General features: G+C 40.8%; 1 protein-coding gene across 2 annotated transcripts in view; it reads left to right on the top strand.

Moving 5' to 3' along the window:
• Positions 1-15,208, top strand: part of pola1 (polymerase (DNA directed), alpha 1) — a 58,002-nt gene that overhangs the window by 18,153 nt on the left and 24,641 nt on the right. For both annotated transcript variants that reach the window (XM_084939152.1, XM_084939151.1), the window contains exons 27-34: positions 5,448-5,480; positions 5,804-5,896; positions 6,002-6,207; positions 6,319-6,451; positions 6,589-6,720; positions 6,821-6,995; positions 7,516-7,697; positions 10,224-10,355. In XM_084939152.1, the coding sequence (XP_084795278.1) occupies positions 5,448-5,480; positions 5,804-5,896; positions 6,002-6,207; positions 6,319-6,451; positions 6,589-6,720; positions 6,821-6,995; positions 7,516-7,697; positions 10,224-10,355 (1,086 nt within the window). The remainder of the gene's footprint in view (positions 1-5,447; positions 5,481-5,803; positions 5,897-6,001; positions 6,208-6,318; positions 6,452-6,588; positions 6,721-6,820; positions 6,996-7,515; positions 7,698-10,223; positions 10,356-15,208) is intronic.

Here is a 15,208-nt window from a genome sequence, read left to right as displayed (position 1 = left end):
CAGAAGTTTAACATGCCGCTTCTGATCTGCTGATCAGCAGAAGGTTGTATGTGGTGTGTATGTGTGTGTGCCAGAGTTCAAGATGTAATGATAATGGGGGGGGTGGAGGGGCTCGCGCATTTATCTTTTGTCTTTACTGCTGCCTTTCAGTCTGCAAACCACTCATCACTCAACCAAGCAGGTCAGTTAAGACTAATATTCTTATTAAAATGACAGCCTGGCAAAAGACAAAAGATATTTTGATGAGAAGTGTATGAGGGGTGGGTGGGTAGTGGATTCAAATAAAGAATACACAAGATTGACGTGACAACAAGACATGTAAGGCCCTAATAGATGAGGCCAACAAAAAGCTGAGCAACAGCTGGGAAAAGGAGGATATCACAACAAGGCTGAACCACTCATCAATTAGCATGACAGGGTGCAATAACGCACAGCTAATGGGTACAGCTCGTGTGCAGGCACACAGGTGCACATGCAAAGACATGAGGCGCTGTTAAAAGCACTAAATGAAAAGGGAATTACAAGCTGTGAAAAGTCAAGTCAAAGACGGTGGGAAAATGCAGCTTTTACAGTGAGATATTAGGACGGGTATTAAAAAGTGTAGATGGATTTGTGTTAGGCGGCTTTGTGAAAATATTCAGTCTGAAATCCATTGCTCCCTTTTAAACTTTGATTTAAAGTCTGAGTTTTATTCTGCTGGACAGGAGGTGTTATTTCCCTTAGACTTTGCCTCCTGTAGTTGTTACTCCTGGTCACTTTTTTCTTTTCTGGTTTTTTTTTGGCATCTTTAAGTGCAAACTAGTGGTAGTACCACTTAACCAAAGTACATCTTCTGGAGCCCTGAAGTCTGTGTGTTCGAGGCACAAGGCAGATTTGTTGGGTACATTAGGTTTTAAAAATGAGTAGTGCAAAGGAAAAATGCCACATGGAAGCTGCATGTCAGTGTAAAACTCATGCAGGAATACCGCACTAATGCTTTAACTGCTGAATCTAAACTTGGAGCGTCTGAAAATGCTGCTGCTGCCAACTGCAGTGTCTTGACTCTGCTGCAAGTCACAGGTTTATATTTATTGCAGGGTTTGCATTCAAGTAGGGCACACTGGTTGGATAGCAAAGTGTTGCAGATGTGTCCTTGATGGCCAGGTGAAAAATGTTGAGTTTGTTAAATAAAACTTTTGCAGTGATCACAAAAGCTATTTTTTTAAATGATTAATTAAACTGTGGGTTGTGGAGCGTTCACCTCTTTCAGATACTAAAGTAGGACATGGTAGAAAACATTTGAGAACCATTGGTTTAGGTCAGTGCAGATCTCGCGATACCATATGTGACTATGTAATATTCAGTATGACCATATTAATGTGAACTAAACGTCTGCAGTAGCTATGTGATTATTTCTTTCAAATCAAATGAACCAAAGCTAGGCACTCTAAGGTCGAAGACTGTGGCACATAATCTCATTGCTTTTGAAATGGCTGGTTTGAAGGCGGGGCTAGGACTGTGACCACTCAGCAGCGGCTGATGTTGCTGCGTACGCACAGAATAGAATATATTCTACTTATTGCAAGGTATGTCCTTTTATTTGGAGTCTCAGTCCAAGGAATGCAACCTGACATGTGAGCCCTCACATGCAATGTGGCATCAAAAGGAAGGATGAGGTGAAACTGTGATTACAAACGTGAGAAATTCAGTCTCATGTGTTCTGTCCTGATCCTTCACTTTGCAGGAGCACTTGTCAGCGAGCTGCTCAATTACTGTCCGGTCTATTTACACTGTATTAACACCAAGGAGCTGGAAAGGATGAGAGGCAGGAATGTTAGAAAATTGGTTTTATAGTGTGAGGGAAAAAGAGCGACTCGGTAATTGGAAGATTTTGAATAGATTATCTAAATTCACTTTGTAGAAAATTGTTAAACTAAGGGAAGCAGCTTCACTGGTTGCAGGTATTAAGATGGCAAAACTCAGTCAGAAGTAATATTGTAAAAATTGAAAGAACAACTCTTATTTCGTAGCTGGAGCGAAAATGCGATCGGCGCAAAAAGCCGAGCGAGGGTACAGACTGATCCGATCAATTTGATTGATGTTAGCAGGTTAACATTAAGCACTGTGAGCCCCTCTGCTGAGTTTTTTCAGATGTTTGGCCCAGAATGAGCGTCATTCACGGTGCTGACGAGTGCAGTCATCACGGTGAAGACATACATGCACTCTTTTTACCCCCTGGGGATGTGTGTTTGCATTGGTTCGTATAGTATGTGTATGCCGGTATGTGTTTAAAGATGAGCGCGCGTGCACACACACTGTCAGTTGCACACATTCCAGCGTCATGGTCAAACGACTTGTCTTTCACACAGTTCATTCCTTAAAGCAGTCGGTCCTGCTGGAACTGACAGCATATGGAAAACCTGTCTAAATGAGTCCACACATCAATTACATCAACGCATTCTCACCTCGCTCGCTTGTCTGTCTTTCCCACATCTCCCCATTCAACACGTCTCTGCACTTTTTATTCAGTCCGTTCCATCATTTCAGCTTCATCTCCTGGCTCTTTCTCCTTTCAATGCTTTTATTTTGCTGTTTTGTTATTACAAAAAAAGTATTACTGGAGATTTCAAGATGGCGTACAAAAGCAGAGTTTTAGCCGAGTTTTGTTGATGTGATGATTGACACTTTGAGGATAATGAGCATGGCTAAGTTTCTCTAAGATGGTTCTCGTTTACTGTCTGCATCAGCAGGCCTGCATTAAAACATTGTCCTGGGCTCTGTTGGTGGGCGTGTGTTGTGCCAAGTAGCAATAAGCAATGAAATACAATCCATGGTGTCTATTTGATGACTGCATTTGTGAATTTCAAGATCTATCATACCCGGACTCTGTGGGTTTTTTAAAATTATTTTCCTCTTTCTTTCTTCTCCTACATGTTTTACCTGTTAGCTGGAGAACTTGAACTTCATCTTGTGATGTGCACTTGCTTTCTTTCGAATGGGACATTATGATGACTTATTTAATTTTTCCATTTAAGGAGTGGGAAGGTGACGTTTAAGGCTTTATATGCTGGCTTTATAGACAGCTAAGGTAAATGATTGTGGTTGAGGGTTAGATTAATCAACAAAGGTTATATTTTTGTTATGTCTGTAGAAAATACAAATAAATAAATAATATTAATGCTTTCTGTCACATTCATCTGTAAGTTCATTTGTCCTTTTTGGCAAATGAGGTCAACTCAGACTGTAAGTGTGTCAAGGTGGCGAGAGAATCAAAAACATACAAAAAGAACAGTTACACAACTAATTGTGATTTTTGGCTAATGTGATGTGGACATTTGATTCTTACAAATGCTCTTTATTGTGACGCCTGTGCCTGCATTTTTTCCTGCAGTGGTGTCTGAACACCATCAGGATACGTTGGGTTTTGTTTAGAAATGTTCAAGTCAACAAACGAGGGATCTAATTATCAAATTAGCATTCCTGTTGGAGTAGTTTATCTTTAGTTGCATTTGAATTTCCATGAGTGTTACTATGTCATGATTTATATCCTGCTGATTTTATAGTGTATTTTTTACTTTTTTGTCATTTTCCAACTTGAATTTTAGCGTCTGATTCAAATAATTTGGCTTGAAACGGCTCCTTTGTCTGATTATGTGACACTCGCATTGTTATCTTTATTTCTGATAATCCTCAGCTTCATAAAATCACATTACCCAAGGAAAAAAAATGTGCTGCTTCAAGTTTTACTTTTAATGATTCAAATATGGGAGGAATCTTTGCTGCAATTTCACACGCCTGTTTTGGTGCTTTTTTTTTTTTTTAATTAAACAAATGGACTGTTCAGCTCAGGCACAGCTGAGTTTTTCTTACTCAAGAGCTGCTGCTCAGTGGCAGCTGTTAACAGAGGAAAATGTGTCTCCGTATACAAGGCCTGATTTTCCCTCCAAGACAGATACTTTGTTATTTGTGCGACTTTGGTTTGCACTTTGATAACATTGTAGCATTGCAAGTGTACAAAACGATTTAGTCACATGCACATGTGCACACACCAATGCAAGGTGCTGGCCTAGTGTCTAACCAAGGACTCCTTAGCAGATGAGCCTGAACCATCACAGCTGCTTGTTGTGGTGTTTGTGTTTAGTAGCCGGCTGTATTTGAAACATCAACCTTCAGTTATAGTGTTTCGTATAGTTAAATGTCAAAATAATTTTCAAATGCATGGAATTTTAAAAAAGGAATAAGTAAATGTGACCTTTAGTCTGGCAGACTGAGCACATTTGGTGTCATCTTTACATTTTATTTTATACCTCTGAATGATCATTTCCTCGGGCTCGTTTTCTGTCGTAAATAAACTACTCTACACTCGCTGCAGGCAGCTGTCATTCACATTTTAAACCACGAATCGAGGCCTTTACTTTTGCTTTTGCAGTGTTAAAAATGTCTCAAATTAGATTTGTATTCAAGAATTATTGGAGTGGAGCACCTGCGCACTCAGTCTGAGGATTTATAAAGAGTTCTTTCATCTTCCTCTTTTCCAACCTTTCTTCTTCTGCTAAACAGGCAGGGGTCATTTTGTCTACAGCGAAATCCACTGCATAAGTGCAGAGGTGAAAAACTGTGTGTGTGTTTGTGGTAAGACCTTGACCTTGACTGCAGTCCCTAATGGAGAGGCTGTTCCCCTGAATGACTCAAACTCCCCCCGCCGTACAGCGGTATGTAGCAGCCCATAAAGCATGCTTATGGCCGACTCTGGTTTCAGGGAGTGGAAGCCCGACCCCGCCCCTTCCTCACACTCTGAAATAGCCGCGTCCTTGTCCCCACACGGAGCACAGTGCGAGTCGGGGTGTATATATGCGGCTGTGGTTGATTGAGGAGCAGATTGCTGGTGACAGGTCACACTGCGTTCCGTCCCTCCGACCCCCCCAGATTAGCGACCTGAGGTCCCCACACTGCCCTCCCTTCCTCTGGGCCCCCACCTGTTAGGATCCCTCTGCTGCTCAGAGCTTTCCTCACGCGCACACACACAGTGGTCAATCTGCATTTACAGAATTCTCTTATTTCTCCGTCAGTCAACCAGAAGGTTATAAAGGCCATTACAAGTCATTATGGTGTGTGTGTGTGTGTGTTGCCTGACTGTGAATTTGTGTGGGTTGAAAAGACGCCTGTCACAGCATGCTCTCATAATTGCCCTCTTAGCCAATTATCCCCCATTTAAAGCAAATCACCTGCTCTGCTCCCATGTCCACACAAATGTGTGTACACACACACACACACACACACACACACACACACACACACACACACACACACACACACACACACACACACACACACACACACAATAAATAACACGGAAACTTAATATTTAATCATTTCATCTTCCTGAGTGACATGTTTGTTTACTGTGCTTGTGTTGTGTTGTTTTTGTTGTTGGCATCGTTCAGAGTGTTGTCTCCTCTTTTCTCCAGATTTTGATGCACACGAAAGACATGGTTCAGAAGGTCAGTCACTACCAAGTTGTTCCTGTTTAATATCTCTAATATGATATGTAATTATGTGCAGAATAACGTAAAATGTACAGGACAAATAATCCTTTTAATAATGACTTCTTCACTGGATCAGGACGCCTGGATTCTTGCATCTGTATTAAGCAGCTAAATGATAAACTTTGGGTTAAATATCATTTAATTAGCCAAATCTAACATGAGATTGTTTTAGAAATTGTGCAGTTTGATGTGTGTAATATTCACTTTATTATCCCAGTTTTAACTGTATGGATTCTTTCTTTCTTTCTCTCTCTCTCCCCCCCTTTTGTGTGACTCAGATGAATCTGGAAGTCATCTATGGAGATACTGACTCTATCATGATCAACACAAACAGCAAGTGTCTGGATGAAGTTTTTAAACTTGGCAATAAGGTGTGTGTGCTTTGGGTGTTTTATCAGTTTTTACATGCGCACCATGCAGTGGAGATTATAACCAGATGTTGTCACTGAATCCGTGTGTTTGCACTTTGATCCCAGGTGAAGGCAGAAGTAAACAAGCTGTACAAACTATTGGAGATCGACATTGATGGTGTGTTCAAGTCTCTTTTGCTGCTGAAGAAGAAGAAGTATGCCGCCCTTGTGGTGGAACAACATGGAGGAGGACGTTTTAGCGTCAAGCAAGAGCTCAAAGGGTTGGACATCGTCCGTAGGGATTGGTGTGACCTGGCTAAGGAATGCGGCAAGTACGTTAGCATGGGAAACAGTTAGCGCGTCAGTATATGGAGCACTGGAAGCACCTTACAAAAGATTTTAATTTGTAAGGAAAAATTCATTGTGTTTATTTATTTTTCTAGCTACGTGATTGGGCAGATCCTGTCTGATCAGAGTCGTGATGTCATTGTGGAGAACATCCAGAAACACCTGGTGGAGTTGGGAGAGAAGGTGGCTAGTGGAGACATACCACTGAACCAGTATGAGATCCACAAGGTGAGGGAATCACTGTTTGTGTTTACTTTTCATTTGATTAAAATGAGGCTTAAGACTCTGGACATGCTGGGTTTTTCTTTTGTGTTTTGCCATTCCCATTCTCATCTGTTACTGCTCTCTTGTCTTGACTTCACCAGGCACTGACAAAGGATCCTCAGGACTACCCTGATAAGAAAAGTCTCCCTCATGTCCACGTTGCTCTGTGGATTAACTCTCAGGGTGGTCGTCGGGTCAAAGCTGGAGATACCATCTCCTACCTCATCTGTAAAGTGTGTATCTATTAGAGAAACGGGAATATCTAATTTCTTTGTGTGTTTCAGTGATATTTCAGTACAAATACATTGGAAATGCATCGTCTTTGTCCACTAGGATGGCTCCAACCTGCCAGCCAGTCAGAGAGCCTATGCTCTAGAGCAGCTCCAGAAACAGGAGAATCTCACTCTGGACACACAGTACTACCTGGCCCAGCAGGTCCACCCTGTGGTGTCTCGCATATGCGATCCTATTGAGGGTATTGACGGTGTACTCATAGCCTCGTGGTTGGGTAAGTGAATTACAAGTTATTGCAGACCCCAGAAGTGAGTAATGTTATGCCTTATGGAAAATAATTACAAAAAAGTTTAAAGGCGCCATGTTACTTAGAAATAAAATGACCAAATTGCTCAAGGAAGTTCCTACAGATGAAAATACTGCTTTTGAAAAACTGTTTTATGGATTAAATCATTACTTGGATTCACATTTTATGCACGTTTCCTCTCTTGTCGCAGAAGACATAATACCTACTTAATAATCTTGTCAAGTGCTGCAAATTATTTCCAGTTTCACTACAATACATTTCCCGTAAACACTCAAATGAAGTGTCTGTGGGTCACAGTTTAATTTTTTTAAAATAATAATAACATCTGTAGACAGCCGAACAGCTAAATACAGAATGCTTAATTGCAGCGTGACCACTTTTCATTGGTGTTTGTCAGGCATGAAATATTTTGCCTTCAGCCGTGTTTCTGAATAAACATTTGCTCTGCTGTAAACCTTAAAAAACAAGTCTTTTATTTCCATGTCAGGTCTGGACCCGAGTCAGTTCAGAGCTCAGCAGCAGTTCCAGAGGGAGGAGGAAGCCGACGGCTTGCTGGGTGTTCCCGTCCAGCTGACTGATGAGGAGCGCTATAAAGACTGTGAGAGGTTTACTTTCACCTGTCCTCAGTGTGGCACTGACAACATCTACGACAGCGTCTTTGAAGGAGCTGTGAGTAGATGAACACACCGCTGTCCATCATAAAACTCCTCTGTATTGCTTTCTCTGTTTGTGCAGGACCAGATAATCTTTCTTAGAGTTGTATTTGAAGTTGTATTAAACCCTTGGCAGTTTAGACTTCAGCTGAAGAAATGTGCTGTCTGTTCTCAGCGCACACACACAAAGCACCTCACAGATATGGCCGAAGATTGAAAGGGAAAAAAGGAGATGGCTTTTATCAGTAATGGTGTGTTTCACCGGTCTAATGGATTAATCAGTAGAGACACAAATAAAGAGCGGGAGAATAATGTTTCAGAAGGCATTTCAGTAAAACTTCCTGTGAAGGATTCATGCGTTAGTCATCCTCCATATTGTGTCTCTGTCTGTATTTTAAGACAGCTGCCTGGCTCCAGTACGGACTCTGTTTTCATTGGCATAGTTTGGACTCCACAACTTGAAAAGCCTTTCCTTAACCCCTGCGGCTCTATGGAGAGACACATGCACACACACACACACACACACACACACACACACACACACACACACACACACACACACACACACACACTGATCTCCTACCATTTGTCAGGCCAAGGTTTTGTGTGTGCGTGTGTGTTATCAGCTTCTAATGAGGAGCAGGACACACAGCTTTTTCTTGTCTAGAAGACACTAATAAAACTGACAAGCCTTTGGCCTCGAGTGGTGGAGAGAACTTGTAATAATTAAAACAGGAGTATTAAACACACTCTCCATAAAAGGATAATATCATTACACACTTGAACAGATATGCTGGTGTGTTGTACGCTGAAACAGTTGCACAAGAAAAAGCAGAATAATCTCGCCCGAGTGATCGTGCTTGTACTAAACGGCCTGCGTCCTGCTATTAAGAGTACAATGCATGAACTTGAAATGTCAGAATAAAATATAGCATTAGTCTAAACGAACCAGGAATCATCTGATTACTGATGTTAATTCTCCTCTCTGTTGCCGGAGGCCGGTATGCACGCACACACAGTGATACGGATAAGACGGTAAGTTAATTAAGGTGGTGAGCACGGTCTAACAGCTCAGAGAGAGAGGGGAGGACAGATGGGCCTTGACTCCTCCGCTGACACAGAGCCAGAGATGGTAGGAGGAGGCGGTGATGTATGATGGAGGACAGACAGAGGAGGAAAGTTGTTTGATGGAGGTAGCGGGAGAGGAGGATGAAAAGATTAAGTGCAGAGAAGGGAAAAAAATGTGGATAAGGCTGCAGGGGAATACCCTCAGTTCAGTTTTAATAGAGCGTTAGGTATCCCACGCAGGCAGTTAAATCAGCACGCTGTGAAAGCTGCACAAACCAAGACGTTGACAAAATGGCCTGCTTAGGCAGTTGGCATGGCAAACCTTTTAAAATTGTTTTTCAAAAGCCTATTTAATGTGCGGACATGAGGCGGTCCAGATAACGGCCGGGGTTTGTAGCCAGACATTGAGGAGAACTGGGAGTGTTAGAAGATATCATCCCTTTTTCATAAGTCTCGCACAGTCACAAGACAGTACTTTGAGTGTTTCATATTTTCATTTAATTGCCCGGCGATAAAATGACTAACAAGAAAGTGTTGTAGTAGATACAACTTGTTTTGAAAGGAGAGTGTGCTCTTGAAAGTGAACTTTTGAAAGAAACACGTGAGAGATAAAGAAGACGAGGGGAGGAGATTAGACAGGCTAAAATGAGAGAAGGAAAGTAAGGCTAAGATGTGTGTACGTGTGTGTATTCATAGCTGTGGCTGGCTATTAGAGAATTCAAATGAGTTGATTGACTCCAACTGGTAGAAAACTGTGTGTTTCTTTTTTTTCACTCCTAAAGAAGTGATGTAGGCAAACAAAAAGCCAGTGTGTGGCTGGGTGGGGGGTGTCACATGCATTCTTTTATGTCACAGACTTCCCTGCAGAAACCTTTTTTTGCGGCTGTCAGTGCGACAGGTAAATGGAGTTGAGGTTTAAAGGAGCAAGTGTTTAAAGGCGTTATATTTAGTGTAATTGGTATGTAGTGCGTCTACTTTTTTCATTGCATTAACTATAAAGCTCGCTGTCAAGTGGACAATTCAGGGGAACCGGGGTCATGTTGACCTGTTTTCTTCAGGCTACAATAACGTTAAAATCTACTGGACCCAGGGTTTCTTTAAGCTCCTCTGTGTTTGACATGGTCTTTGTTAAGGTTTAAAGGTAATGGTTGTGTTTGTGTGTTGCAAAACTGGGTTTGCTAATTACAGGGTTAAATATGGAGCTGTGATGAATTCATATAGTATGCATATAAGGCAGTTAGACTATAGTTGATGTTTGCCCTTAGAGGCCATTGTACCTGCTGAAGCATTTTAGTACATGTGCATGCAAACTGTAGGAGGAATTTTAAATGTCTCCTGATTTGTGGTTCCTTTTTCTTTTTGTTACCATCAATAAAATAAAGCTACTTTGCTTCATTACAGGATCATGCGAGCTTAGTGTACGTGGTTACATGCGGTTTCTTTTCAGGAATGTAATACACACTCTCTTTGTCAGGGTTCAAATGTTGAGCCTAGTTTGATGCGCTGCTGTCACATCCCTTGTGGAGGTTCTCCAGCTGACTACGTTGTCAACATCCGCAACAAACTTGTGCTTGACATCCGTCGCCACATCAAAAGATACTACGCGGTGAGTATTTCTGTTTGTATTCCCGTCTGCCTCTGATAGTCACATTTTGATGTGCAGCTGATTCCAGATAACTGTATTTCTGCTGTTTTTTATTTTCGTTTTCTTTAACCCTTGTACACTAATGCCAGGTGATTATTCATTGTTTTGCTTTGAAGCCTTAATAGGTTGATCTCTTATTTCAGTTTGAGATGTATGGGTTGAAATGAAAGCAGAGTACTTCAATTTGACATGTATTTTTGTGCGTTAATATATTTCATTGGCTAAAATATGCCCAATATTAAATATAGTATTACAAAACTGCACATCAAGGTTCTAGGGTTAATTAGTTTGACTGCTTTCCTTATTTATTTATTTAAAATCTTTCTCTGTAGTAATACAAATTTGTTCATTCAATCCAAAATGTTCCTTTCTGAATGTTAAAAAACAAAACAAAAAAATAAACAAGCGTGTCTTGAGTCCACAACGCTGCATTTATGCTTGTTACCTACGACAGCAGCACGTTACTAAAGTATTAAATAAAGGATTTGGCTGACAAAATACAAGCTCAAGCGGTCACAGAACATGAGCTGTGTGTAATGAAATCGTCAAAACTCGCTAAAATTGACCTTCCACAAAGTGTCTGTGAAAGGGTTGGACTGTATTTAACACAATGGGGGATGCAACAGATGCAGTCATGTTAAGAGAAGCTATCAAAAGGATGTTGGGCAAAAGATGAAGAAAACCTCAGCAGGGCACTGTGCTGACATTTTCAACCAAAGAGCACACTGAGCAAGTAAAATGGAAAAGAGCTCCAGAAGGATATGTCGGCGCATGATCATGGAAATAGTTAAATGGCCATTTGTACTCTGAATACCAAGTTTAAAACGCACACGCAGTTTTAGATGATAAGGTGAAATTTAAATGATAGATGTGGGAAACAGGGTCATTAAGGTATGAGCAAAAACTTAAATTACTTTAAATCAAACATAATGGACTTTAAAGATCAAGCAGATTTGTCTCAATACAAGACACCCACTTACTTGAAAGACTATTTACAATTTTTATTTGCTGTATGTTTTTCTAGCGTAAATCATTTTTGTAGGTTGTATTTAAGCATTTATGGAAGGCGTGAAAGTGTGAATCATCATCTCTCGCTGGTACCTATTCATATTTTCAGCTGTGCATTGAAAGATGATGACATGGTTGTCAAATATACATACCTATAGAAATTACGCCAGTATATTTGCATTATAAAGAAGTGCAACTGTAAATAACAGCAGCCTTTGTTCAAATCTAAGGATACTTTTCTAACAAATAGATAAAAGGCTTACATACAGTTTGATTTTCTCCGTGAAAAAACACCAGTTGACAGTTTTATCAGTGCCATGTCATCAGAAAACGACAGCCATTAGAAAATTAACGAAGAAAAGAAGGAACAAGGCGCAGAAGAAGACGGACAGTGTGTTGGTTGGACACTATTATAACAACCAGAAGAAGATTGGTCTTCCTACAAAATGTTTATCCACCGTTTCTCTATGGTTTGGAAATGAACAGATGGCCTTGACTAACTAAATATTTTGTCAAGTTGGGAAAGCAATGTTTCCTTTTACATAGAAATGTTTCTCTATTCTTACGGTGAGAAGTGCAGATTATTAATTACAGTTCTCGGTATCGACAGATGCCTTAAGCTGAGGATCAGCATGCTCCTAATGACCAATCACAAGTTAAAGTGGCTCAGAGTGGTCGGGTAGATCCTGGATTAATGAAGATGGTGATGCTGTCAGCACTGCCTAAGTGTTAAACTTTTTGCCTACAACAGTCCTATGCAGCAATGTTTCAAACCAGAACTACTTTGACATCTTATGACCCAAAAAAGGTTAAAGCAGTCATTACAGTGCAACTTAGTTTCATGCATGTTCTGCTTTACATGATAGGATAATAATTCAGTAATATTGTTGATTATTTTTCACTTAATTTAGACACTGATGACATTTCATATTTTCAAAAATGTTACTAGTTTTGTATTTTTATTTATTTGTAAACAGTCAGTACACCACGTTGGTGTAGAGTAAAATGTCTCAGGACCTTTTTAGATGGACGTAACTGAAAAACTTTAGATTTTCTCTCTGGTAACAAATCAAACCAAAGAAGGCCATATGTTAAAATGTGATCTAGTCACACTGGAATGCAGAGTCATGGCAAAGGGAAACATTGTATCGTCTAAAAACTGAATTTCAGATAATATCGAGTTGCACCCAGTAGTGCAAGTTAAAAAGTCCACAATTAGTTTCTAACAAATAAAAATTGAAAAAGCTGAGACTTCCTCACCTCGCACAGCTAACTATACTTGGAGTGAGATGGGTGTGAATGTTTCATAAACCTCTTTGCGAGCAATTCAGATCGTCATCCGTTTTATCTTGTGAGCTTTTTAGATGGCAGAAGGCCCTAAGAAGTAGTCTTCCTATGAAATATGCAATGTATGATAAAACTGCAATAATTCACTGCTATGTTAGCTAAAGTGTCAGTGAAGTTATTGAACAGAAACATGACCGTCGTGGCAGTGTTGGGACATTGAAGACGTTTGCTACATCAATATAGACCCTGAGAAGATGATTTGTAGCGCCTTTGCAAAAGACTTTGATTTATTTCTGTCGTTTTCAAAAGTCTGTCATGCCGTGGCACTCTGATTTATGTCAGTAAAGTATGTGAACACTGATATCTGCAGATTCCTCTTGGACAGAGTAGATCGAGAGGCTGTGACACATGACTGTGTAAAGGACGGTGTAGTCAGTTTGCAGCCTGGGAGTGAATTAAACAGGATGCCTGCGTTGTCTTCGCAGGGGACTCTATCTCCTCATGGCTTCCAACACCTTGTTCTTGAGTGAGTGGAATGCTGTGTGTGTGTGTGTGTGTGTGTGTGTGTGTGTGTGTGTGTGTGTGTGTGTGTGTGTGTGTGTGTGTGTGTGTGTGGCAGGGTAACTCTCCCACAGTGCTGAACAGAAATCAATTAGCGTGGTGAATGTGTGGGTAGTGAGTCCCCCTCAGCCCCTTTGTCACGATGTGTGAAACAGCTGCTACCACTGAATACTTACACGTCACACAGTAACACACATTTATACACATGCGCACATACACACACACACACACACACACCGAGGGCTGAACAGCAGTGGACACAGCACACACAGCAGGGCAATGAAGAGGGGTAATATTGTGTAATTAAGGATTCCTTTCAGGCCGAGGGAGAGTTCAAATAGAGCTGTTTGTCTGGGCAGATAGAGTGAAAGCTCTGTACCTCTGTGTGTGTGTGTGTGTGTGTGTGTGTGTGTGTGTGTGTGTGCACGTGGATATACGTATATATGTGTTGGCGTCTTTAGCTCCAACCACAGAGACATTAATCATTAGTGAAATTACCTTCTGCTCCCCACCTCACCCCCACCATTATCAATAAACCAGCACCCTGAGAATGGGCAAACACTTGCTCACTACCTCTCTCTCATACACACACACACAAACACACACGCACACGCAGCCATCATTCCCTCTTCTCATCCCCGCTGTCTTTGGCAAAATGAGAGATTCGCTTGTTTCCTGAACCACCCAATTCTTCTTCTTCTTTTTTTTTTTTTTTAAACCCCTCCCATCTAACAACCGTTACCATGGCATTTAACAAATTATTGCAATTACCCTCGTCATGCGGGTCGCCCCTGGAAACAGGCTGAGGGGCAAGAGAAGAAAGGGGGAGGGAGAGAGAGAAAGGGTGAATGAAGACCAGAGAAGGTGATAATCCTGTTTTGAACAAAAGGTCAAATTGTTGAATAGAGAAGCTTTGATTAAGCGGAGGAGGTACAAAGTGGAACCGTTTGAGCTCTTTTCACTGTGTGTGTGTGGGTGTGTGTGTGTGTCTGTGTGAGAGAGTGCGTGTCTGTGAAGTAGACTGATTTTTAGGTCTATTCACTTTAGAGCTGGAAGTGTTGACTGCCAAAGCACAAAAAACAGTTAGAGGTCTTTCTGCGTGCGTGTGTGCGTATGTGTGTGTGGCAGGTGGATTCCTCTGCTGCAGAAGTCACATCAGAGAGGCTTCTCCACTTATACAGTACAACAATGGAGCTCAAATTGTCTCATTAATCAATTATTTGATTTACAAAACATCAATTATCAATCGGTTTTTTTGGTTTTTGTTTTTTAGATGTGAATGTTTGCTCTCTGAGAGTAAAATAAGAACAGCGCTGGAAAAACTACTTTAAACTGTCTTTTTTTTTACTCTTTACTTCACTGTAAGGTAAACTGCAGTTTTAAGAGAAATGGTCAAACTGGAAATGTATACAGGATTCGAAACTGTAATGATTTAGAGAGAAGTATAGAAATGGCACCTAATTGAGTTTATTGGACCTTGTTGTTCCTGGAAGAGTGCCATAACATCAGATTGACTGATAATCTATCAACTTCTCTGAACATATAACCAGTGCAGGTTTATCCATAATGATGGTGCTGTGTAAGCCCTGAGCAGCACACAGCCTTACATGTGGTCTGCACTGTGTAGTGGTGGATTCCTCACTAACACATTGCCATGGTGAGCCATCAGAGCAGAGGATCGAGACTAAAAAAGGGGCGTGGCTTCTCAGCAGGAGTCTACAGTATAGAAGTAATGTAAGAAACAAATCTAATTTTATTGTCAGTTTTAGCCACGACTGAATTAATTGAATCAAAATCGTCAAACCTCTACTTTAATTACCATTTAAAATGGCTCAGTAGCAGCACTTTAAAGGGTTATCTGAGACTTGCAGGGCACTCGATCAGTCATTTATGGAAGATTATCAGTGGATTATTCAGACTGAACATTGTTTATAGGATTGCTTACTGAAATAAATAAA

This window comes from Perissodus microlepis, chromosome 9 (genome assembly GCF_051167445.1).
Source record: "Perissodus microlepis isolate ML-2025 ecotype Zambia chromosome 9, ASM5116744v1, whole genome shotgun sequence".
Classification (NCBI taxonomy): Eukaryota; Metazoa; Chordata; class Actinopteri; order Cichliformes; family Cichlidae; genus Perissodus; species Perissodus microlepis.
Note: the sequence above shows the minus strand (reverse complement) of the source record. Positions and strands in the feature narration are given on the sequence as shown.